Source organism: Toxotes jaculatrix, chromosome 20 (assembly GCF_017976425.1).
Source record: "Toxotes jaculatrix isolate fToxJac2 chromosome 20, fToxJac2.pri, whole genome shotgun sequence".
Lineage (NCBI taxonomy): Eukaryota > Metazoa > Chordata > Actinopteri > Toxotidae > Toxotes > Toxotes jaculatrix.
This window is the reverse complement of record NC_054413.1, coordinates 18,225,074-18,249,409: the sequence shown is the minus strand read 5'-3', so window position 1 is coordinate 18,249,409 and position 24,336 is coordinate 18,225,074. Positions and strand designations below refer to the sequence as shown.

The 24,336-nt window shown below is 44.1% G+C and overlaps 1 protein-coding gene across 6 annotated transcripts in view; it reads left to right on the top strand.

The window, feature by feature from the left end:
* The window catches only part of svila (supervillin a), a 67,306-nt gene that overhangs the window by 30,923 nt on the left and 12,047 nt on the right, over positions 1–24,336 (top strand). For 4 of the 6 annotated variants that reach the window (XM_041065463.1, XM_041065464.1, XM_041065461.1 and 1 more), the window contains 18 exons: positions 682–745; positions 858–1,000; positions 1,079–1,808; positions 6,646–7,683; positions 8,188–8,355; positions 9,157–9,191; positions 11,245–11,309; positions 11,893–12,029; positions 12,768–12,863; positions 13,364–13,664; positions 14,530–14,595; positions 15,451–15,967; positions 17,148–17,331; positions 19,483–19,615; positions 21,604–21,657; positions 22,429–22,509; positions 23,064–23,120; positions 23,868–24,033. In XM_041065463.1, the coding sequence (XP_040921397.1) occupies positions 738–745; positions 858–1,000; positions 1,079–1,808; positions 6,646–7,683; positions 8,188–8,355; positions 9,157–9,191; positions 11,245–11,309; positions 11,893–12,029; positions 12,768–12,863; positions 13,364–13,664; positions 14,530–14,595; positions 15,451–15,967; positions 17,148–17,331; positions 19,483–19,615; positions 21,604–21,657; positions 22,429–22,509; positions 23,064–23,120; positions 23,868–24,033 (3,979 nt within the window). In that variant the 5' untranslated portion in view covers positions 682–737. The remainder of the gene's footprint in view (positions 1–681; positions 746–857; positions 1,001–1,078; positions 1,809–6,645; positions 7,684–8,187; positions 8,356–9,156; positions 9,192–11,244; positions 11,310–11,892; positions 12,030–12,767; positions 12,864–13,363; positions 13,665–14,529; positions 14,596–15,450; positions 15,968–17,147; positions 17,332–19,482; positions 19,616–21,603; positions 21,658–22,428; positions 22,510–23,063; positions 23,121–23,867; positions 24,034–24,336) is intronic. The other 2 variants (XM_041065462.1, XM_041065465.1) reach the window with 2 other exon arrangements.

The following is a 24,336-nucleotide window of genomic DNA, read 5'->3' as shown; positions in this document are numbered from 1 at the left end:
TCATTGCATGGCAGGATTTTCTGGGCAATAAGCTCAGATGAAAAGACTGTTACATCTTGTGCAGGTTCACCTCTTGTGATATACATAAAAAAAAAAGTTTGGATGTTGAAAAATAAATGTCTGAAGATAATTTAATCTAACAATAGCTGGCTATAAAACAATTTTTTAAATCTCTTTAAATTCTATTTTTTATTCGCAAAGACCAATGTACAAAACATTCAGGTAATGTTAGCAGGCTTCTGGTTTTTAATTCACTGATTGAGATTAATGTGACAAATTCTATCACCTGTAGCTAATTAACATTATTTATGGTGTAAGTGTAACACAGACTGTATGTAGTTTGTGCTTTTGAAGCCCAGTAACACCGACATACTGATGAGTCATCTCGACTGAAAGAATATAGCTGATTACGTCACGTCGACTTGACGAGTCAGAATCTCTCAGTTAAATGTTGATGCATGTGAGAGCAATAGCTTAAACTCATCAGGCTCATAGTTCTGAATCAGGACCTGCACTATTTTCACCAAGTCATCTACCTGTTTTTTTCAGTGTGTCATATACATGCTCTGTTCTGACCTGTGTTCTGGGATTGCCCTGTGTTATTGGCAAAATATTCAAAAAGAGATAAAGAGATTTTGATACTTATTAAACTTAAAGAGTATTTGTTTATTCCTCCCTCAGTCTCTGAATTGAGGAAACGATTTGAAAGCATTACGACAAGCGCAAGTGACTGGGAAATGAACAGGTAAGAGGGCAAAGATGCGTGTTTGAAAAGCATTTTTTTTTATTATGACAACGTTGATGAAGATAATAATCAAAGTTTGACTCCCTCTTCCTTCCTGTTTGTGTGTGTGTAGAAAGGAACGTATTGCTCGGCGGTTGGAGGGAATAGAGGGTGAGGTGCATCCGTCTCTGCTGCCTAGCTTGGTGGCCAACCGGCTTCTAGAGGAGGATACGCCGAGATACACCAGGGCCTCTGACCCCTGTGAACCCTGCGGTGGTGAGATGTGCACAGAGCCAGATCGTTTTTGTCTCTTTTGTGTGCTTGTATGTTTATAACTGACTCTCTGTTTTGTAGTGACAGTGCAGCGATATGGCTCAGAGGGAATCGAAAGCCCAGAAATGCAGCTGACGGCTCCGGAGCGACAGTCCAGAGCTCGATCCAGGCCTGACCCTCAGTTCTCCATCCACACAGAGCCAGTCTACAGTTCAGGCTCCACCACCAGTGGCCTGGAGCTGGAGTCCAAGGCCGAACGAATCGCCCGCTACAAAGCGGAACGGCGTCGGCAGCTGGCTGAACGCTACGGTATCTCCTTGGATCAGGAGCCGGACTTGGACTATCCCTCCCGCTACACTCGCACCAGGAAGGAGTCGGAAGGCTCAGAGAAGCGGATCAGAGGGGAGTCTGTGGGGGAAGAAGGGAGAGACATCACCCTGACTTCCTACACCAGCACCTCTGCCACTAGCCCAAAGCCGGGACGCACAGCACCACACTACAGCCACACCGACCCGGGTTACGAGACGGCCCGAACCAGGGTGGATTCATTCTCAGAGAGGGAGAGGCTGATGAACCTGGAGAATCAACGCAGGGCCGCGCCTCCTGAGCCGCCATCCTCCTCAGCATACATGGATGTGACATCAGTGTCTACGGCGGCCAGGGTGCCCGCCAGGGACTATTCAGTCACAGGGATGCCACCCAGTTCACCCAAGCTGAGCAGGCACCCTTCCCTCTCCTCACCTAAACAAGGTGCGTCTCCCGGAGACCTCTTCATCGAGCAGCAGGCCCACAACATCCTCAGCAGACAGGGGTGAGTGGGTTTCATGACTTTTTTTTATCCTTATTTATCCTTCCACAAAGTTTCCCCCTCTCTAGTGATCTAAAAATTAGTGTAGATTTGAGTTGTTTCATGAAAATGGTCAGTCTGTATTTGATGTCTCATTAGCAGATCATTCCCCTCCAGGGCCCAGACCCCAGCTTCCCTTTTATATCCATATACACAGGGTTTGAACATGGTTTCCATGTGGGCCAGAACACTGCTGTATCATTGTGTTTTATAGATGGATTCGCTGTCACAGCGTTATCCATCAGACCGACTCTCCCTCCCTCCCTCCCTCCCTCCCTCCCTCCCTCCCTCCCTCCCTCGCTCCCTCCCTCCCTCGCTCCCTCCATCCCTGCTCCGTCCCTCTTCTCATCCACACACGTCCATGGTCGTCCTTTTGGCAGGACCGTGGTCTCATAGCAGGTCAGGCAACCTGAGCTTGTTCCGGAGCGATCTTTGAGGGCAGATCGAGTCCTACAGCTGGGATCGCAAAACACACAGGCAGATTAATACAAAATGTGTGTGTTGTTCCAGAGGTTTCAGGTGGATCTGCTGAGAATAGCAAATTGCTGTACTTTTGAAATTCCCTAAGGAAATCTTACTGGCCAAGTTGTTTTTTTGTTTTGTTTGGAAGATGTGTTTCCAAGGCTGTTTGGAAAAAGTAAACCACCAGCTCTGTAGCTGATCCCACATTCTCAAAGAAAATTGCTCCTATTCGAGCAGTTCACCACTCCTGACCAGAGCAAGAAGTTCATCCCTAACAGACGCACTTCATGCACACATATATATTTTATTACAACTTAGTACCGTAGCAGTATTTACAACCATGTACTCACCAGGTTATTATCATCCCATGTGCTTATTACCCAGACAGTCTGTTGTTTACATCCATCACAGTTTGAAGACAAACGTCCTGGTTCAGCTTTAACTTACTGTCCTGTACTTGCCATAGTTGCGTATGTGCCGACGTCAGATTTACATAGTAGGATAAGTGGGCAACTGCCGACGGCCCCGGACCATTAGGGGCTTTTAAAGACTGTCTGTGTGGTAATTTGATTACTTGCACATTTTTTTGGTAATACACACCAGTAGAACACAATAAAATCTGAAATGGTTAGTGCCCTAAAATCCTGTTATAGTGTTTTTAATATTTTAGTGGTTGTTATGTTTGCAAAGTGCATATTCACAAATTAAGTGGCTCCCTATTGTGTTAATTCAGCCCTGGAACACACACACACCTTTTATTAGCTCTACTTTGTTGTAGCGATGTTATCCAAGTCCCAGATCTCAGCTGTTCCTTTGGTTTGTGTAATGTTACCTGGACAGAGTTACACCAATAAGACCCAAATTGTTAAAAAAAAAACAAAAAAAACCTTTAATTGGTTCAGCCAGCACTGAGTAGCAGTTCCATTACTTGCTAAATGAATGATGATTTATTGTTAAAGTGGGCTTTTCCCAACAGAACACTGTCAAATAAGGCAGTCAAAGGCCACTGTGACCAAAAGGCTTTGCTGCAAAAAGTAGAATTTTGCATTTTTATCATCTGATTTTGAAAAACTCAGCAGACGGCAAATGTTTATTGTCCTCAAGTGCTTCTCCTTAAAAGTGTTAGTGCTTTTATCTGAAGCAGATACACTTATTGTTGCTGCAGAGGATAAGGAGTGTTCTGGCTCAGCTCCTGACAGCACTGATCGTATCAGCACATCCACTTCTTTATATCTCTTCTCTTATTTCTGATGTGACAACCTGCCGGCCCAGCCCAGGTTTTGACCCGGCTATGGCCTTGAGTCTTCTGTTGCTAAAGACCAGAGGAAGATGATTCTACATCCGACCAGGTCATTGGTTCTGTATCTGTCTGCATCGGCCCCGCTCTCTATTCCTCAGCCCCCCCTCTCTCAGGTTTTAAAACTTGACCACTGTGTGTGTGTGTGTGTGTGTGTGTCTGTCTGTGGTGCATGGAGGGTGTTGTATTACTGGGTGGCTCAGTGTGACTCCACAGTCAGATCTCTGACCCACAGCTGGCCTTGATCAAGACCAGTGTGGCCTGAGAGTAAAGAATCAAATAGGAGAGTGTCTGCTTTACTTCTTCTCAGGGAATCTGTGGACCCCTCATCATCACTTAATGGTTTTTAAACATGGTCCTGGTGATATATGTACATATTCAGAATACTTACAGATTTTGATTAAGTTATTTGGGGCAATTTATTCTTTTCAGCATGAAAAATATTTTCCATAGAACAAGCTTATCTGTCCCATTAAATTAAAAAAAAAACAACCTTCCCTTTCTGATAAATCATTTTCATTTTCCCTGAAGTTTTGCCTGAAGGAGAAAACATAGCTCTCCCCGCAAAGATGTTTCCTTGATTACATGTAGTGCTGAAAAATATCCTTATGACAGTATTTTTTTTTTATAAAAGGTGTCTTTGTTTAGACAGCAGCTCATTCTATGGTTGGTTGTTGCCATGAATTTTAAAGGCAACCAAAAAGCAAGCTGGCTCTGCTGCAGTGAGAGCGCACAGGAGAGGTCTGTAGAGGTTTGACCTGATCTTAAACAGACCCATGGAAATTCTACCTTACCCCAATGTGCATAAATAAAATTTAAAGAAAGAGAGAGCCAGTCTGAAGGGGGCCCCGAGTACAGCCAGACCCAACCCAAATAGACCTGAGGATAATTAGACCCAGTCCAAGATGTCATCAGACCAAACAATTATCAGATGATAAGACGTGGAGGTAATATGTCAAATCACAGACCAGAAAGTCTACATGACCTGATTAGACTGAATATAATTTTGGAGGTGTTTACGTTCCCATCAGGTACAACCTCTTGTCTTGCTGTGGTCTCAGATTTGGTCTTAAATCCAGGTCCAGGTTGATTTAGAAAATGCTTTCCCTCCTCCTGAAGTTTCCCTCTCAAGTCCTCTCTTTCTGTATTTCTGACTGAGGGACCTTCTCCTTGATTTTGTTGAACTCTGACTGTGCTTAATGAAACAGTTCAGGCTGTTTGTCTTTGCTCAGCATCACAGAGCCAGAATGACTCATCTGCCTTTTGGCTCCAGTGGAGTGAGATGGCATTTCCTCTGAATAACTGCTGTAGTAAATAATACCTCAGTAAGACAGGCCTGACTATGGAGAACCTTCTTACTAGATACAGTTTTCCATGTTCATTTAACAAGACCTTTATTGTTCATATTGTTTTACGTTTTTTTTGTGTGATATTTGTCCCAAAACCATGATAACAAAGAAATGGGAGTTGAAAGGAGCTGAACCTTTGTTGTTAGCAGGATCCTGCTGGTGGCCAAGCCCATTCTCACTCTGGTCAAGCTCAATGTAAAGTCAGTGGTGTGTGTAATGTAGCGGTGTTCCTGTGTTTGCTCCGAGAACAGAACTGAACACTGGATCTAGATTAGAACCACCCCCCAACTCAGTCATTTACTCTCATGTCTCCTGCTGCATTTCCGTTGGTACAGTACAAGGGCGGTACTCAGCACTGATTGGTTCCTCCAGACTGATGCTGAGGGCGACACCCACTCCCTCATCAACTGGCCATCGAGGTACACCCAGGCTGGTTGTGTCTCCCCCCGCAACATCACCTGCCCATGTTCCCATTCAGCTGGAATTACCAAAGCCCATCAGCTCTTATGAGCAGTGCTTCTTAAACTGGGGGTCAAGACGGGACCAAATACTGTTTCCTTCAAAACCAAAATACTTTCCCTTTTTGAAAAATCTCATCTTTTGGGTTGAAACTGCATCTGCTCAGTTTGGGTCCTGGGATGATTAGAAGATATAAATGTTTAAGAATCTCTGCTTGTGAGCTTTGGGAGTCAGCTGACATCGCATCATCCATCATCCTCCTCATTGTCACAGGCTCCTTTTGCCTTTGTTTTGGACCATAACCTCATTTCCCATTGCACATGTTGCTGTGTTCAGTTTAATCCCCATGTGAAAACAAATGCTCAAAGGAGCGTATTAAATTTAACATACTAATTAAGGATAAAAACATTGGGTAATGATGCTGCAGTATTTCTTCTACTCCAAGAGCAATTCTGTCCTCACATCAGTGACTCTAGGTTTGGGGCCTGTGTTTATAGTTGGCATCTTCCAGTTTTCCTTCAGTTCTCTTGTGAAATATGAGTTTTGTTAGCAATGCTGAAACTCCTCATATCAAGTACAGTTGTGATGCTTATTGTTAGATTTCGTGTTACTTATGTCAATATCTCTGGTGTCGATCACAGACGAACATCCACAAATGTTCTTAGGAGTCACAGAAAAAAGACGCTTGAGCCAGTGAAGAAGGAAAACTTCTACTTTCAGCCACAAAAGCTAACACAGGCCCCGAGGTTGAGGTACAATGGCAGTGTGGCCCATCCGCTGCAGGCAACTCTAAACTTGTCGCAGGGTCAACACTGTTTAAGCTTGAAACGTCAAAGTTGCACAACAACAGTAAGATGTGCAAAACCTGCAGGGACTGATGCAACTGAGAGAGTTGGTAGCATCAGTGCTACCAGTGGAAAAGCTAGACTTCTTAGTGTATCAGCGTTTAATGTTTTAGGACCCCAAATAGTTATCTTCAATAAAAAAAATAGTACCAGTTATTTTTCAAAAAGGTTTTCAAGATCAGTTCCCAGGCCTAATATCAAACAGGAGAAAGAATCAGCTCCCCCCTTCGTGTTGAAAGGTGCACACACACACATTCATCTAGATCGGAGAAGGAGTTGAGTGCTGTGTTTGTCTGTGTTATTAAATAATCAGATTTGTGAGTTTAGCAGACACAGGCTGTATCTGTTTTTGCAGTTCAAATGTTAACCAGCCCTTTGTTTCTTTGAAGAATCAGAGTTAGGGAGAGGCTTGCGAGGGAGGAGGGTCGCCAGAGGAGCCCAGAGCTGGGACATGTTACAGAAGCCCCAGTGTACCGTAGACAATTTCAGCACCAGTCCCAGACTTCATCACGCTACCACACAGACCCACCGGGCCCCCAGCAGGCCAGTGCCCATCCCCACCATTATACCCAGGCTCCGCTCACCCGACCTGGGCAAGCAGGAGGACAGGAAGTTATTGGTTACCCGAGTTACCTCTCCATGACCTCTGGTCCCGCATCCAGAGGCGGGCAACAGCAGCAGCAGCAGCAGCAGCAGCCGCGGGAGCAGCCGCGGGAGCAGCAGCAGCCGCGGGAGCAGCAGCAGCCGCGGGAGCAGCAGCAGCCGCGGGAGCAGCCGCGGGAGCAGCAGCAGCCGCGGGAGCAGCAGCAGCCGCGGGAGCAGCAGCCGCAGCAGCCGCCCAGGGACGAAGAGCCTGAGGAGACAGAGGATGTGAAGACAGAGGGCCTCCTGAAGAGTAGAAAAGCAGTGCTGCCCTCAGAGATCCGCCGTAGGGAGAGGAGCACTGAGGACCCACGGAGAGGAAGAGGGGAAGAAGACCTGGGGATGTCCAGGGTGCAAAGTTTCAGCCAGACAAGGGAGGCCGAGGCAGAGGATTTTACAAGAGAAAGACACAGAGGCAGAGCCAGGCGGGATGAAACAGAGCGCTCCTCCCGTCTGCAAGCAGTAGAGAGCAGGTCCAGAGAGTGGGAAAATGCCTTTCATATCCACAAAGGGGTGCCCTCGACCCACATCCAGCCCAGAGCGGCACATGTAGGCCCAGGAGGCTCCACCTCCAGCACAGCCCTGAGTCACTCGGTGTCAGATGCTGTGGATCCACAAGAGCCCACTCAGAGGAACCTGCAGCACCACGCCCACGACCCCTGGGAGGTCAAGCAGGGTGAAGGTTTCAGTAATGGTCACCATGACACCCGGGTGTCTGTGGCCCAGCTCAGACATTCCTACATGGAGAGCACCACCACCCCTCCAACCAGACGCAGGAATGAGCTGTAGGTGGCAAAGTAAAACGACTCCACCGCCGCTACTCACTGGCTAGCTGCTGTGGAACTCACACTGATGCTTGTTACCTAACATCGGCTGGCTGCTGAATGACTAACAAGTTTGATGTGAGGTTAACATCAAAGCACAATGATTCTATTGCAGTGTTTCTAATCTGTAGAAAAGGCATTCATGCATTAATCGCCTAACACTAAGCCTCCTGCAGCACAGTGTTTGTTGTTTTTCTACTTTGTTGGCACTGTGACTTGTTCAGTTACTACCTGGGGCCAATTAACGAGTGCATGCTTTAACCGTTAATAGATCTGCATGGCCTTGCTCACATTCTTTGATTTAAGAACCGAGGGTGTGACTGAATAGTCAAACCTGCACCTCTGCTTTGAAACAGTTCCATTTTTGCTACCCGTCCCTCTCTATCTCTCCCTTACTCTGCTGTATTTTCTCTTTCTTTTGGGTACTCTTGTCTATTGGTCCCTCTCCTTGGTTGGCCCCTCCAGTGAGGTTGAAGGGGACAGGGCACTCGCGGGCTACGAGGCCCCTTGGAGAGGGGAAAGGGACAGGGGGCGCAGGCCCCGTCAGTATATCTATCCCGGGGAGAGTAGAAAGACCTCAGAGAGGTTTAGGACGCAGCCCATCACTTCTTCTGAGCGCCAGGAGACTGATAGGTACTGCTCTGGACTCGAGAATGCATGGCTGGGAGTGGAGAATGCTGGAAGATGTCCATGTGATCATGCATGCCAAAGAAATCATAACGAAATGTTGATTTTTGTCGTATCTGATTCACATAAATGTTGATGCTAATCAGGTTTTGATGCACTAGGTGACTGATTAATCATAGAGTATATGCTGTTTAGTGAACAATAAATAGTTCTGTAGTATGTAGCAACTCCTTAAGCACATTAATACCATGAGCTGGATCATAGTTTACCACAGTCCAATGGGCGTGACACACACACACACACACACACACACACACACACACACACACACACACACTCACACACACACACAGACATGCATACGCTCACTTTCTCCTTGATTTCACCCCTCACTCTAACAACATTAGCAAACAGGGAAGCTTAAAGGCCAAAGGTCCCTCTGATTGGGCCTTGGCAGTGGTCATCACATGTGACCATACCAAGGAAGCATGAATTGGCCTTTGTTGTTAATCGCTTCCTGAGACCATGGAGCTGAACAGACTTCTGTAATGCCGTCTAATTCTCAAACTTAGTCTGCTTTACTTGTCCGTTTCCCTTTTTCATTTCTTCTCCTAACACTCGCTGTCACATTTCCAGCATACCAGAAACTGACTGATTTTCACTGCATCTCTTCACCTCCTATGTGCCTAGATTTCTCTCGTTCCTGCCCCTGATTACTCACCACCCTCTGATCTTCCTGTGTTATGCATTGCTGCATGGATATTAGGAGATTTTGCTGACCGTCTTTTTCTTTCTGCACTTTTAAAGGTCCTGTGTGAGTTCAGATTTTGCTTCCACTGAGGGTGAGTAGTTTTTTCCTTTCCACAACTTTTCTTGGCAGAGATTTGAATGTTAGAGGGTAGAGCTTGGTTTTCATAATATAGTGTATAGTGTAGTATAGTATTACATAGAAAACAGTAGAATTGAATCATATTTGTTGAGGTGTATGGTGACGTGTTCTACAAACACATCTACTATACTGTACGTCAATTAAAATAAAGCTCATAAACTACTGTAGCTTCTGTGCTCAAGTGTTGGAATTAATTATTAGTATGTGTTTGACTGGGACCTGGCTAACACTTCAGTTACATAATGCTGAATGAAGTATTTACAAGACTAAAAGTAAGGTAGTTTTGTTAGCAGCTAGTGACCGCACAGGGGCATTACAGTTTTAGTTTCATGCCGTCATTGTAGCTCATGACTTATAACGACCAAAAACAAACATTAATGCTGTATTTGGGCTCTTTAAGGGACGATAATGCTGCTTGACTGAGCCTTAATTCATAGATAACCAGCACAGCACTCTGAGTAAATTGAATTTCCTCAGTCTTTTGTCCCGGGATGGGCTGAGCTGATGAGATCATGGTGATGTGAAAAACGCCCAGTGAAGCTGAATGTTTCAGTGTTACACAGATACTATTTTCAGCCATTTAGTGGTATATACTTTAATGATATTAAACAATAACTAGTTCACGATGCATACATTTGCTAAATGAAAACAACACAATTGCCGTGATTATCTGGAGCCTCACAATTATAGCCAACCACAAATGATTAAAAATGTGACTTTGCAGTGGCTTTATATCAAAGCTCCAGGAATAGACGTGAAGATTGAGGCCAAATGACTAAAATCTGCTTTTAAAGATCTATTTTTTTTTTGTTTTTTTTTAAGTGGAAAGCTCAACATTTTGAAGCAGAGTTTATAGAGTCATTACTGGTGCTCACAGTAGCATAACAGCACAGCAGCTCCACCGAGGGCAGGACCAGCTCATCTGTTTCTTATAAGCACACACTCAGCCGGGACGCTTTTTGTACTGACGAGAATGAGAGGGAGCAGAGCTCAGCACGGCGGCGTCAGTCAAAGGGAATAGCTGTTTGGTGATGTCATATCATATGTCTTGCAGAGAGAGAGAGAGAGAGAGTGTGTGTGTGTGTGTTTGTGCGCGTGCAGTAGTGTCTCTCACACCTGTCTAGTCTATCCAGTGACGCCCGTCATAGGTTCAGTGGTTTATCTTTGCTCCCGGTGATGGGGCAGATGGGGCTGGTGGAGGTAGTAATGAAGGTAAACACAATGGTGGTGAACCCCTGTCAAGATTTAGGTTCTTGTACAGTGTCATGTGTCAGTAAATCAAGGGTCTTGGATTTCAGACAGACAAAAACTAAAGTATGCTTTTCATTTCTACCCAATGACTGCTGATTTCACTTCGCTGAAATGACTCCTGCTTGTAGGTTTTATCACCTGTAGCTGGTCAGCTAATAAATCTAACACTAGCTCCACGAGTTGCTTGAAAACCGATTGAGTTTCCAACTGAATTTTTTAAGTTTTCCACTGTCTTGTTTTAAAATTTGTTCCCCGGAAAAGGGTCAAAGTAAAAGTTATACTCTAAGAAAACAAATATCGACCTTTTAATTGTATTTTTAAAGGGGGTCTATAAAGCTGGAGACTTGTGGGGGACAGATTTAAAAAAAAAAAAAAAGAATGATCAGAATCAATTTAATCCCCAGTATGGGTCGAGGACCAGAATCACTGGATCCTACATTTCCACATTTTAATTGTCCACATCCTTAAATTTCCTTTCCTCTGATTTGTAACACAGGCTTTCTGATAAAAAGATCAAGTTTCATAAGCCCAGATAATCATCAGGCTTATTTTCTCATACTTGAGCTAAAGACAACGTTATATAACTGTTTCACAGGCCTTAAATAGTCCTCTTTGTGACAAATAAACTCATCTTTATGTGTAAAATCAACAGAGGGCTTTTAAGATCATTCTGACCATCATTTTTTACAGAGAAAACATCCAAAGTTTCTAATGTCCATCCAAAGTTTCTCTTCTCTCCTCGTCTCCCTCTGCAGCTGATGAAGAGAAGCTGGATGAACGGGCCAAGCTGAGCGTCGCGGCCAAGCGCTCTCTGTTCAGGGTGAGCTTCAGCTGTCGCCTGTCTGTCCTCTCATCTCTGCAGACTCTTTGCTGGTTCTAGAAACCAAACATAAATATGCTTCCAATCAAAGGCACAATTTAACACCAATTTTCTCTTCTGTCCTCTCAGCACTGTGAGGATTTAGAGCTGAAAACTTGTAAATACTCATGATTTGGTTTCATCTCAGGCCGGGGATCAGTCCAGACAGAGCATTTTAATGGAGAACATTTCACTCCACATCTGTGAACTTGGCCCCAAATGTGCCTTGTAGTCTTGGTTGCTTAAGCTCAAGTCAACAGATACTTGATTTGTCAGGGAGCTTTGATAAGATCTTTATGTGCCCATTCATCTGTGTTAAGTCACTGTTATGCTAATCTACTCATGTAGACAATTCAGTCACTGACACTTTCAATGCAAATATTCTGTTGTTTAAGTCAGTGAAGTCCATGTTTCCTCAGTTATTCACCTTTAACCCAACTCTAACACAACAAGCTCCTGGATTATCCCACCAAGGTTAAGGTGAGGGGAAATATTCCATCGACTTATAATGATTTCCCGTGTTTACCTGGATGTTTCCCTCCAGGAACTAGAGAAGAGCATCGATTGTGGAGCTCCTAAGCCCCGATCCAGGAATGCAGCGGTGGACAGGAGACTAAGGCGGACACAAGACCGATCCAGAACTCAGCCAGTCACCACTGAGGAAGTAGTCATAGCCGCCACGTAAGTCTCTGAAACTTACTTTGTTTGATGCTGCTTCTCATTTAAGTCTCAAGAAGCCAAAAAGGAAAATGAGATTATTTTCCAAAACGATTCCTTTGAATCAAGCACACTCAATTTGTTTTAAAGGGTCAGTTCACCCAAATTACAAAAAACATATTTTCTCGCTTGTCTGATTGGTATGCTGTTGTCTAGATAGTTGTCCAATAATCGAGAGCACTGATTCTGTAAAGAGAAGTTGCTGTAGAATTTTTTTAAATGTAATTTTTCAAAGTGAGTACCACAATCACCTGTACTTTACTGTGGTGGAAGCAGAAATCTCTACACACTACCAGGGATGTGAGACTATGATTTTTAATATTTGTAACATTTTCTTTTTTTTTGTCTGTCTGTCAAATTTTCTGCTCTGGACATGATTCAAAATTTCATTTGTGTGCAAAATTCTTCATGAATTCTGAAATGAAATTTTGGTTTGAGTCTCCAGCCACCTGTCTGAGCACAGATGTATTCACTGTCTACCCTTCAATGTTCTGTATACTCCTCTCCATTAGCTTGTATTATTCTTTTTCTTCATCATGTGGTTCATCTCTGTTACGTGTGTTTTCTTCTGCCACCTGTGTGTGTGTGTGTGTGTGTGTGTGTGTGTGTGTGTGTGTGTGTGTGTGTGTGTGTGTGTGTGTGTGTGTGTGTGTGTGTGTGTGTGTGTGTGTGGGGCTTTATCTCTCTCCTTGACCGCGGTAGCGTCCCCACTCATGTGCCACAAACGGTGACTGTTCACACTGCTGTAGCACGCATCCCTAGCCCCACCCTAGTTTGCAGCACTATCCCACCGTACAGGTACACGGCACACGCGTGTGCACGGGAATGAATGCTCACACCAACCTACAGTGTGTGACTAACATGTTTACTGGTTGTTCCTCACTCACCTCGGCGCAGTTTCATTTTCAGAGTGAGATTCTCGCAGAATGTTTTAGCTCAGAGGATGGAAATGGATCTAAGTTCTCACTAATGTAAAATTCTGTTGCACAGTGTTTTTTTTGTGTTTTGGTGCCCTCCTGTGTGATGGGAGGAAACTACATGACTGAATGACTAAATAATTCAGAAGACTAGAAAGATTTTACTTATGTCATGGTTTCGTTTGTAGTGGGCATGACTCACTCTGCCTGTGTAACCCTTATTTGCTCTTTGTTTAAAACGTATAGTTGGTATCACACAGCTCCACGGTGCTGTCAGCCATGTAGCATGCCTCTTGCTAGCTTGCTTAAGCTCCTTCCAAGCTTACCAGAAGTTTCCCATTCTCCTACCTCTTTGTCTCTTGGGTGTCATCCTCCCCTCAGCCTGCAGGCATCGTCACATCAGAGCGCTGCCGCCAAGGAGCAGGTACGGGAGGTCCGTCCGATGCAGGACACACACGAGGCCCAGGGCTCTAAGACGGTGTCCACAGTGGAGGGAAAAGACCAGGGACAGGGTCAGGAGGAGCCTGACCTCTGTACGCTCAGCCTGGCAGAGAAGATGGCGCTGTTCAACCGACTGGCTCAGCCTCCAACCAGGGTTACCCGCACCAGAGGGGACACACGCCAGCGCAGGGCCAACGCTCGCTACCAGACCCAGCCCATCACACTGGGAGACATGGAGCAGGTAGGGGAGGAGCATGTGCAGTTTATCCATGCTTAAATTAAATTTAAAACCTTTTCTGTTTTTCTTATTTATCTTTTTTTTTAAAGAAAACACAGGTACAATGTTCAGAATCAAAGTCGAGTTAAATTTATGTAGCTCAAAAACTAAAATTCAGAAACCTTTACATACAGTGATAACTTCCAGCATCCCCTATCCTTAGACCCTAAATAAAGATCAGGAAGAACTCAAAACAAAACAAAGTCAAAGAGAAAAACAAGAGGAAGAGGCAAAACGAGAACCCTCGACAAGAGGTACAGAAGAGGTCTCCTCTTTCCAGGATGGACAGACATGCAATAGGAGTCATAAATACACCTTTGAACTTTTAAGTGTGGACATAAAATTGTGGGAAGTAAGTGATCGGAGGATCTGAGGGAGCTGTTCTGTGTTTATAGTCTGCAGAGGCTGGAGATGTAAGCTGGTACCACATCTTTATTTTACTGGTAACCAGTGCAGGGAGGCCAGTGCAAGGGAGATTTGATCTCCCTTCCTGGCACCAATGAGGAGCTTTGATGTTGCATTTTGATCTAGGTTCAGGCGAGGCAGTGATGACTGACTGACTCCCGCATAAAGGGAGTTGAAATAGCCAAGACGTGAACAGCCGAGAGCATGTGAGACAGTCAGGAAGTTTAATTTGGCAATATATATACGTGAAGTGAAAAGGTTACTGCTGTTTTATTTGTAGAAGTCGTCAGAAAACAACATGGAGGAAAAACAAAAAGCAGAAAAAGCCGAATGATTTGAGGCAGTTAGAGTGTAACTGATTCCATTTCTCAAAACAGAAAATCCATGAGCCGTGAATTGTAGCATGTGCGTGTTTCTGCTCCAGGAGTCCTCAGACATAGACTCCGGGGATGAACAGGAGCTGTGTGACAGCCCAGTAGAGCACCTACAAGTAAGGTTCCTCTGAACAATCAGCACCCGTTTGCCTGCGACACTGGAGGCTGACGCAGCTGGAGCTCTCATCTCAGAAATGGCCGTGCATTTCTGCGAACATCACGTGCTGTGTGGCGTCTGATTTTCGGGCCCCACCTCTGTGTTGTGTGGTTTCATTCCGAATGTTCAGTGCATGGCCTGGCTTCTGATAAAGCTCTGACTCAGCTCTTCATCATCCCACTGTGTCAATAAAGAGGCTGCGATGTGTGGATGGATGACGCTGCCGGCCATATGTCAGCAAGGCCGAGGGCTTGAAAGACGCCTCTGTGATGCAGGAGAGGAGAACAAAAGTAGTTCAAGTCTTGTTCACCACTTGGACTGAAAGCAGCTGTTTGTCCTCAACTCATTCGAATCCGACGACAGATGAGACGTGAGAGAGAAAACTGAAGCACGAGGACGAAGCATTTACATTATTTATTTCTCAACATTTTTGCTCCTTCCATGGATGTTTACTGTTGTTTCTCACTGCAAAAATATAAGGTTTGTTTTTCCACATGTTAATACTTCACACGTACGTGATGTGAAGTGATGGGTATAAGAGAGTGTGTGTCTTTTGGCTACAGCTGGTTGCATTGTGCGTGGGGGGGAGGTGTTGCTGGCATGGCTTTTGTGATGTGGGCTGCAACTGACCGGCGAGATAGGCTGTCCTTTGATGCTCAGGAAGTGCAGTGAGTCGGGCCGGCAGTGATTAGTCAGCATGATTCTCTCTGTTTTGTGTGCGTGTGCACTTTGCCTGACCTGTTTCTCAGCCTCTGTGCCAAACTGACCCACTTCTTTCTTTGTCTGTGTGTCTTTCTACCTCCCTGTTACACAGCTTCAGAATGGTACCGGCTCTCGGTTCGGACACCTCCCCTCTTCATCCTCCTCCTCTGCACTGAGAGCCGGAGCCACCGTATCCACTGACCACGCTGGAGACATCCACATAACCAGAGCACCAGCCCGGGTTGAAAACCTCCCTCCCAGCTCTGACAGGTCTCTGCCCCCTTGCCACCCTGATGGCCTGGCCTCGAGGTTCCAGGACTCCGTGGACCACCAGACGTACCGAATCTTGCCCCAGGGAGAAGACGGGGGTGATCTGGGAGGAGGCAAAAGGAGGCTGCCCTCTCCTGAGGGAGCGGTCAGGCAGGCCGCTCCGTCCCAGCCCCAGACTGGAAGAGAGTGGAGAGGGGAGGAGGAGGAGGAGGTGGAGCAGCAGCAGCTGTCCAGAGGGAGGCGAGACGAAGCCATACAGAGCTCAGAGAGCCACATGGTTGTGGAGAGGCAGGAGCAGGGGTATCTGAGGGAGGAAGGGCACTCCCCTGACTGCCAGAGGAGCAGAGGCATCAGTGGAGGTAAGAGCAGCAGAGAGGAAACTGTACTGAACTTTTTATTCTGCTTCCTTTTTATCACAGAACTGCTCCTTTGTTGTTTTTGAGGTTTGTCTCTTTTTCCCTTTGTTTTTCTCTCGTTTACAGAATGTAAACTTTGATTTTCTTTTGGAGAAATTACATATTATGTTATTTCAATACTTTTCTATAGTTTATACAAAATTATGCTTTGCAAAACAAGGCTTTTAACACCAGAGAAAATAACACCAGTCTGTTTTTTTATTTCTCTCTACAGATGTAGTCATTGACAAAAGTCATTGCAATCCTACATTTGTTTGTAATGTGTATATACCTTTCACATTAATGCTGTACTTTTGCTCTATGTGCAAAAGGAGAAGTTTGCAAAAATCTTGTTTACAAGTGTACAGGGAGGTTTTTGGTAGGTGGCTCTGTGTTTAACAGAACAAAAGGTAAAAATGTTTTATAGCGGAGTAAAGAGATTTTTGAATATTTAAAGGGCAAATTGTGAGTCTAAATCAGCCCAATTCAGTCAACAACCATTTCTCACTCAACCGTGTTTCCTTTGTGAAAATTTCATATTCAGTTTGTGGTTTTGAAGCTTCCTTTTTGTCTGAGCTGCAGTGACTTTGAACCAGATGCGCTGATTGTCTCAGTTTCAGAGTACAACTTCGCAGAAAGAGCGGAAATCAGTTTCATGAACAGATCTGTCTGTCTGTCTGTGTGTGGAGTGGGGACAGAGTGATAGAGCAGTATGGACGCACAAACAAAAGATCAGGCAGTAGCACATCGACAGGAGAGCTCCGCTGTTTGTAGAAAACTGCGTGGGTTATGTGATTACAGCTGTGACAGGGACGTTTAAAGGTGTGTGAAAAGTGTCTGCGCTGCCTCTCACCGGCCGATGAAAGCCTCTTGGTAAGCGTGAAAGATGTTCGCTCTCACGCTGGTTGTGCTGCTGAGTTTGCACTGTGAGAGCAATGACTGCACTTTTATACAAACCTCTGCAGTCATGGAATTTTTTGAGTAATGTGTTAATTAAAGGGGTGTACCTTAGAGGGTTTGATAAATGAATCAATATCCAGAATCTAGTTTAAATTCTTTTTTTCTTCTTCATCTGTGTAGTTGCTGTCGAGTTATTGATTCCACTCACACTCCTTTGTGTGCGCTTGTCTGCTCGTGCTCACAGAGCTGCTGGACTCCGCCGTGGTAACATCCAGAGCAACATCTGGTTCGCCCAGGACTGCGTGTCAGCCTCCAGTAGCGGATACGCTCGCAGACGGCAGCGGACACATAGCCGGCCTGGTTCAGCCTGAGCAAGGAGACGAACTGAGCGACATGATGATGGCCAGACACATGTCCATCAAAGAGAGGTGAGTCTGGTCAGCTGTTTATTAATTCCAGGCTTAGAGTGGTTAGACACTGAAAGAGCAAATGCAAATTCGGTTCAGAACTTGCATTTAATCTGAATTCCATTTAGGTCATATTGGCTTAGAACATACTTCTTTTGGATAATTTGGTGAATAAATACAACCAAAAATAAAAAGAGACTGAAGAAGGAGAAGATTCCCTTTCATTCTGTGCTCAGATGTGGGTTAGATGGGGACAGAAAATGAGATCATGAGGACAAGACAGTGAGTTAGTGGGTTATTAGAGTTTTTTTTGTGTTTTTTTTTTCCCAGCCACTGGTGCTGCTGCACTCTCCAAAATGAGGAGTGGACTGAAACAGCAGCAGTTTGCAGGATATGGAACAGATAGAACAGACATTTACATTCACACTGAAGCTCTTGAATGCTGCTCAGCTTTAGTGCATGAGGCTATAAAAGCTAATTCAATGAAATAAGTTGAGATCTTCTTGATGAGAAATTTGCAGGCAGTCCTGTATGCCCACACGAGCTTCTCATAACAATGATGAAGCGCTTCTTAATATCACAAATCAAGCGCCCCATTGTAGGTTGCCACTGCAGGTCAACAGATCAGTCTGTCAGTACTGTAGCTGATTGAATGCTAAGGCTGGTGATGTTCAGTGTTTTTGTTATTGTCCAAAAATCCCATGAAAGACCCAAATCAACAATGTGTTGGTTTGTCTTCTCATTCGCTTCCCTAACCAGTCTGTGGCTTCCAGCACCAGGCACAATGGTTTCTACTGAAGTTGTAAATTAAAAAAAAAAAAAAAAAAAATCTAATCATGAATATTTATTTTATTTTTCTTTGAAGAAAGGCTAATTCATTTTCCCAGAACAGCCAGACTCAATCAAACAGGAGGAAATAGTGTATTAGCTGGGGATTTCCAGCTGCAGATTAATCTACATTTGGTGCTCTAGCAGGTTTTTATGGTAACAGGACACACACACAGTGTGTTCATGGTAGTGACACACCATTCTTTTATGATATGATCTACAATTATCATGTACAACTTTTCACTGGAGCTCAGTATCTGATTCCCCAACAAAGGAAACAATTACATAAGTCCAGTTACGTCGCGTTGTGTTAGCAGGCGCAGCCGTCTGGTTTGACCGGTAAACACACTGTGCAGCGACCACACTCTAAATTGATTGATGACATAATGGAATCACATATAAACTGACGTCAAAGGTTGGGTACTATCTGCTCCAGTCTGCTTCTGTCCCATCTCGCTCACTTTTCTTCGTCTGGCTGTCCCTGAGTCTTTTCCAATTTCAAAGCATTTTACTGGAGGCAGAATCTGTATCCCAGTTGCAGCTGTTGACATCTGTCCAGTCTTACTTTCATACTGTGTTCGCCATTGTGGAGAAGCCCCTGGGGCAGAACAGGACATCCCCTCACTGGGTCACAGAGGGGTGGTTGTAAGAGGGACAGAAAGCAGTGCCAGCACCCTGACCTCTCCCTGATGGGTATCGTCTGCTCCCTGTTTAGAGACGAGAGCCACATAATTGAACCTGTGTTCTTGTCGCACTGTAGTATTCTTCAGTTTGTTCTCGTCCATGTGCATTATATGTAATCCCAGTTTTCCCTCTACTCCTCATTGAAAAGTCCAAATAGTGAGTTTATATCACTGTTTGCCACGTAGCCCACTTTCCTCTCTGTTCTACCTAAATTTACTTTTGCTAGAATGAAACCCAGAACATTTTCTTTTTGCTTTAACTCTCCCAGCTCCAGTTACACCGACCAACATCTCTCTGTCCTGGTCTGTTTGTAGAGGTCCTATATTCTGCTCTAAGTAGCTGATACCAAATCAAGAGATGAACAGCACCTCTGCTTAAAATGTTTACCAACGAAACCCAGACTTTTAAATTTGATCTTTTCTAAAATGGTTTCGCAAAAATTATATTTTGATCAATAAAGTTCTCTTTGGTAGCCTTTACCCACTTTTTTTTTGGTTTTGAGTCATGTGAATCAGGTTTTGAGTCAAGTCCAGTGTCTCTGCAAAGAAGTCCGTCTCACACACTTAAGCTACTGAATACGTGAGCTGTTTTTTTCTTTAGATCCTTTTAATGAATTTTCAATGAACTTTTCTGTCAATTTTCTGTCCCCTCTCCCTGCAGAGTTGCCTTGTTGAAGAAGAGTGGTGAGGAGGACTGGAGGAATAGGATCAATAAGAAGCAGGAGGTGGTGAAGGCCGCCGCGGGCGAGCATCATGCTCATCTCTGGGAGGTGGAGCAGAGCTTCAAGAAGAAGGTAACCACCTGACCTGCACACTCACTCCTGAGCGAACACAGCAAACAAGCCTGAGACAGGCTGTTATGTCTGTCATGTGTGTTGCTGTGTTTTCCATTCATGGCATGTTAAAAGGATGGAAGAGAGCATTAGAAGGAATCAGACTGTGCTTCAAATTCCCACAATGGCATCATCACACAAGTTGAGGCACATAAACACCTCCAGGGAGCACTTCGTACCCACGACACTTGAATGCAGCACGAATAAAGTGGCAGCAAAATGTCAGTGAAGTTTTAGTAATTTGATTTGATCCACAGTGTCACATTACGACAGCAAGTGTCAGCCTCTGAAGTCGGATTCCTCATTAAAGAGTTTTTGTTGTTTTTGATCTTCTTTTGCTGACATGTAACTCTGAAGTCAAAGAGAGGTCAGGAGTCTCACAGCCGTTAAATAATCAGTTGTGCAGAATAAACCTGCGGAGACACGTGGTAAGAGTTTAGGATATCTCTAAACAGAGAGGTTGTGTATTGTCCATGTTTGTGTCTTGATCTTTGTCTCTTTCTTCTCTTCTGTCTCATGCTTCTGTGCTTGAACTGTCTCAAGACTTCATCTGCATTTACTACAGTCATGACAACAGAACATACACTGTAGAATCTGGATCATTTATACGTTGTCTCATAGTGCATAATGTTTTTAATTCCATAGATATAGAAATGAATGGCTGCCAACATTTAATGAAATAATTCAGTCATTTTTTTGTTCACATATAGCACCAAAACATTAACATTAGAAAAAATAAATAATAGTAAATTTTAAAAAGCTAAATAAATTACGATTGCAGTTGAAAATGCATAATTACTGCCAGACTTCAAATGAGAATCAACAAACACAAATAACTGTTTTGCTTAAATTTGATTGAGTTATTTTATTCTATTAGTGGCAGCTTCAGTTTTCCATGGGCAGGTAGAGATGATCATGATTAAATTAATCTGAATTTCAAATCCTAATTTTGCCTAAATTACACCAATACTGGAAAAATTAGAGTAAGGTTGCTTACTTTGCACTCTTTAAAAACACTGTTTGACTAACTGACCAGTGTAAATCAGCCCCCTCTGTGTTTTGTCATGCCTGGCTTCAACCTTTCTTTCCAGCAAACTGCATGTTACATGTAACCTTTCATTTTTCTGTTTGCCTTTGTCTCTGCTTGCATGTCCTTCACCTTTAAAAATAATAATAATAATAATAAACGTCATTTCATCCTCTGCATGCTGGGTGTGTTTCTGTGTTGACCTCCTCGGTGTGTTTTCGAAGGGAGGGGCGGGGCGGGACGGTACATGTGCCTCTCTGTTTAGACATATTCACAACAGCTACCTTCCACAACTGTTTTTGTTTCCAGCTGCTTATCAGGGTTTGTTCAGCTCGGCCCGACAGCTCCGTCGGTACATGTGTTGATTTCAGGTTTTCAGTTCATTTAAGTTCAGGAAGAGCTTTGCTTTTTTTTTTTTTCCTCCAAAACATGTTGTTTTAGTCAAGTCAGGAAAAATAAAGTCTCTTTGATCAAGTTCAGACGTCTAAGTAGAGGTCAAGGGTAAGGACAGCTGATGTTGTTCATCATGTTTTCGTCCTCCCATTCATCAGAGTCAGTGGACACAATTCAGTCAGGTTCCTGTTGTAGATCAAAGACGTGCCACACTGGAGATGAGGCAGATACCGAACTGAGCAGAATCAAACAAAAGTCAGCAGCAGAGCAAATAAAGACTCACATTGTTTCGACCGACCACATGGTTTAAACGGGAGAGCAGTTCCTCAGGAGTCTCGATATCTTCCACACAAGTAAGTGCGTAAGTTAAAGGGTCTGAAAATGAAAGGATCATTTCAGAAAGTCCAAAAGGTGCATCAAAAATCTTTGCCAAGGATTTTTAGGGACTTGTAATCATGTGATTATTTTCCGGACAAATCGCAACCTTCAGAAAACGTGTCCCTTCTCACCTGCGGTTGCTTGTCTGTAGGACGATGAAGCACTGATGATGATCGATGAGTTTGCTGTGTCCGACCAACTATGGGTAAGGCCAGCGTGCAAGGCCGGAATCGCACACACACACAACACACACACGCTGTGGTGGTGTTTATCAAATGCATTTCAATTGGATTAAATTGGATTAGTGATCTAAACTTTATATCCTTAGCTGAATTTCCTGGCTGCTAACACGCTGTCTTGATAAATACACCACTGTTGTTTGTGTGTCCGTGTGTGTGTGTGTGTGTACATGTGATGGTCTTGGTGGTTGTGCTTTGTGTGGATGTTTCCCTTCTCATTCACGGTGATGGTGTTGTAATTATGGTGTGCGTTTGTCTGATTAATTATTAACTAATTGATCTAATTAAACTCCCCCTGCTCAGGGCTGTAGTTACTACTTAGATCATGTAAACTCAACAAGAGTTTGCATTCTAATAATACAAATTTTACACATGTTGGATTTTTTTTAAAAAGCTGATTATAAACTTCTAAAAATTAGACTTTTTAGGCAAAATAAAACTAAACAACTAGTATTTCAGTCAGTGCTTTGTGTTGTGTTTCCATAAAGTTGGGGAATTTGTGAAATAGATATTTAAATAGAACATTAAACATTACAAGTAAACTGAGTTTCCTGCTTAAAATCAGTGCAGTGACCCTTTAAGAAAGCTTTAGCTCTTTACTTGGCTGAGTTTCCTCTGTGGTCATTTTTTTTTTTTATCCATGACCTCAGTATTTCTAAAAACCTGGCTACAGCTCTACAGCCGCTGTACTCCTGATGATGTCCTGTGTGTATTTCCTCTATCTGTGGCCTCTATAGGAGCCAGTCTTTGCCTCTACTTTCTCTCCTGCTCCTGAGCCTCCTTTCCATACCTCTTCCCCTGATGAGTCAGCCAGCCAGGTACGAAGTTACACCAGACCTTTCTGCTTGTGTAGCTTGCCTCCCTGCCTCCCTGCCTACTTCACTAAGATCTGAGCTCCACACACAGATCACAGACCCCCATTATTTAATTTTAACTCACTCCTTGAGAGAGAATCTGTAAAATACCAGAGCAACAGAGCAAGACTTTTTTAAAATTCAGCCATTCCTCTGTGGTTAATTGGCAGAGTTTCACCACAAATGCTGCACGATCGTTGATTCTTTCCGCTTCTTAAGTTGCAGATGTGTTGGCAAAGCAACTTTGGCAAGAGCACATTGACATTAGTAGTGCTCTACAGTCCTTCACAGCTGCCCTGCCTCTGTTTTATGCCACCAAATCCCTGTCCCCATTCATCCCTGTCCCAAAGCATCGTTACGTCGCCTGTGACGGCAGCATGGCTTCCCCTGCAGCTTCTAGCGTGTGGAGAGCTTAATTTTTCTACCATATACAGAGCTGCTATCTTTATTTTTTTTCATCCTTATCTCGTTATACTTCTCCTTTCTTACCTTCCTCATCCCCTCCTCTGGTTGTGAAGGCCACCAGATCTCCCAGACCCATGCAGGTGGATGAGAGACACCCCTGGAGACGGAAGGTGACTCACCCAGCCCTGTCAATACTGTGTACAGTGCCCTCGCAAAATAATACCCCCACTCCCACCCCCTCAGTGTATGGGCAGCCTTTTCCTCTATGATTCGCAGTGTAGTTGGTTACTAAAGGAAACTGTCTGCTGTCATCCTTCGTCTTTGCTGTATTAACTAACATGTTGTTCCTTTTAACTTCACGAGACTCTTTTTAAAGGTTGATCACTGACAGTCATGTGCATCCAGCAGAAGAGAATACAAATCAATCATTTTGCTTCAGATGCTGGTAAAAAACTTGTTTCCACTGTGAGGCAATGATATGTGCTTCATGTTTTTTATTATTATTATCCATGTTTTGCTTGGCTACGGTGTCTGTTTGTGAGTGTGACCTGCTGTTAAAGGAGAATCCCACATATTAACACTGTGTTAAAAACAGCCAGTGGTTTTGTAAGATGAACTGTTTGTTAGTTCAACTATAATGGAGCCTGATAACTTACATATTTACAGATATTGATCTGAAACATCAGCTTTAATATTTTGCATCTAACTCAACATTCAAGAGCCCAAATGATTCCAATAAGTATCCAGTCATCTGTGGACATACATACGTATATATACACGATCACTGAATGCATTGAACATCACAGTTTGAGGCTATTTTACAGTGAAAATGAACCTAGGGTGGATTATTCTTTTAACTTTCAACCTGTCCAAAGGTTTCACTGTGACTGACAGTAACTTCTCTCCTCTTTTCTTAGAGAATAGCTGAGGCTGAGATCGAGTGCCAGGGGATTGAGGCTCACATGTCCATCCAGGAGAGGAAACAGCTGATAGTGGCCCAGGAGGAGGCCTGGAAGACCAAAGGCCACGGAGCCGCCAATGACTCCACCCAGTTCACTGTGGCCGCACGCATGGTGAAGAAAGGTTAGAGGACAAACTGAACACACAAACTTTGTCTGCAATTCTCTCTCTCTCTCTCTCTCTCTCTCTCTCTCTCTCTCTCTCTCTCTCTCTCTCTCTCTCTCTCTCTCTGTCTCTCAGAGGGATATGGACACACACTGAAATGCATTCAGTCTTTACACCACGCAGAGGTATGTCCACAGTTCAGTCTCAGCTTCCTGCTGCGAATCCTCTAAAGCCCTTTTCTCAATTAGCACCTTTGGGGGAAAATGATTCTCTTTTTCTCCTCCATCAGGCCGAGACACACCAGGCCGGAGCAGCAGCTCT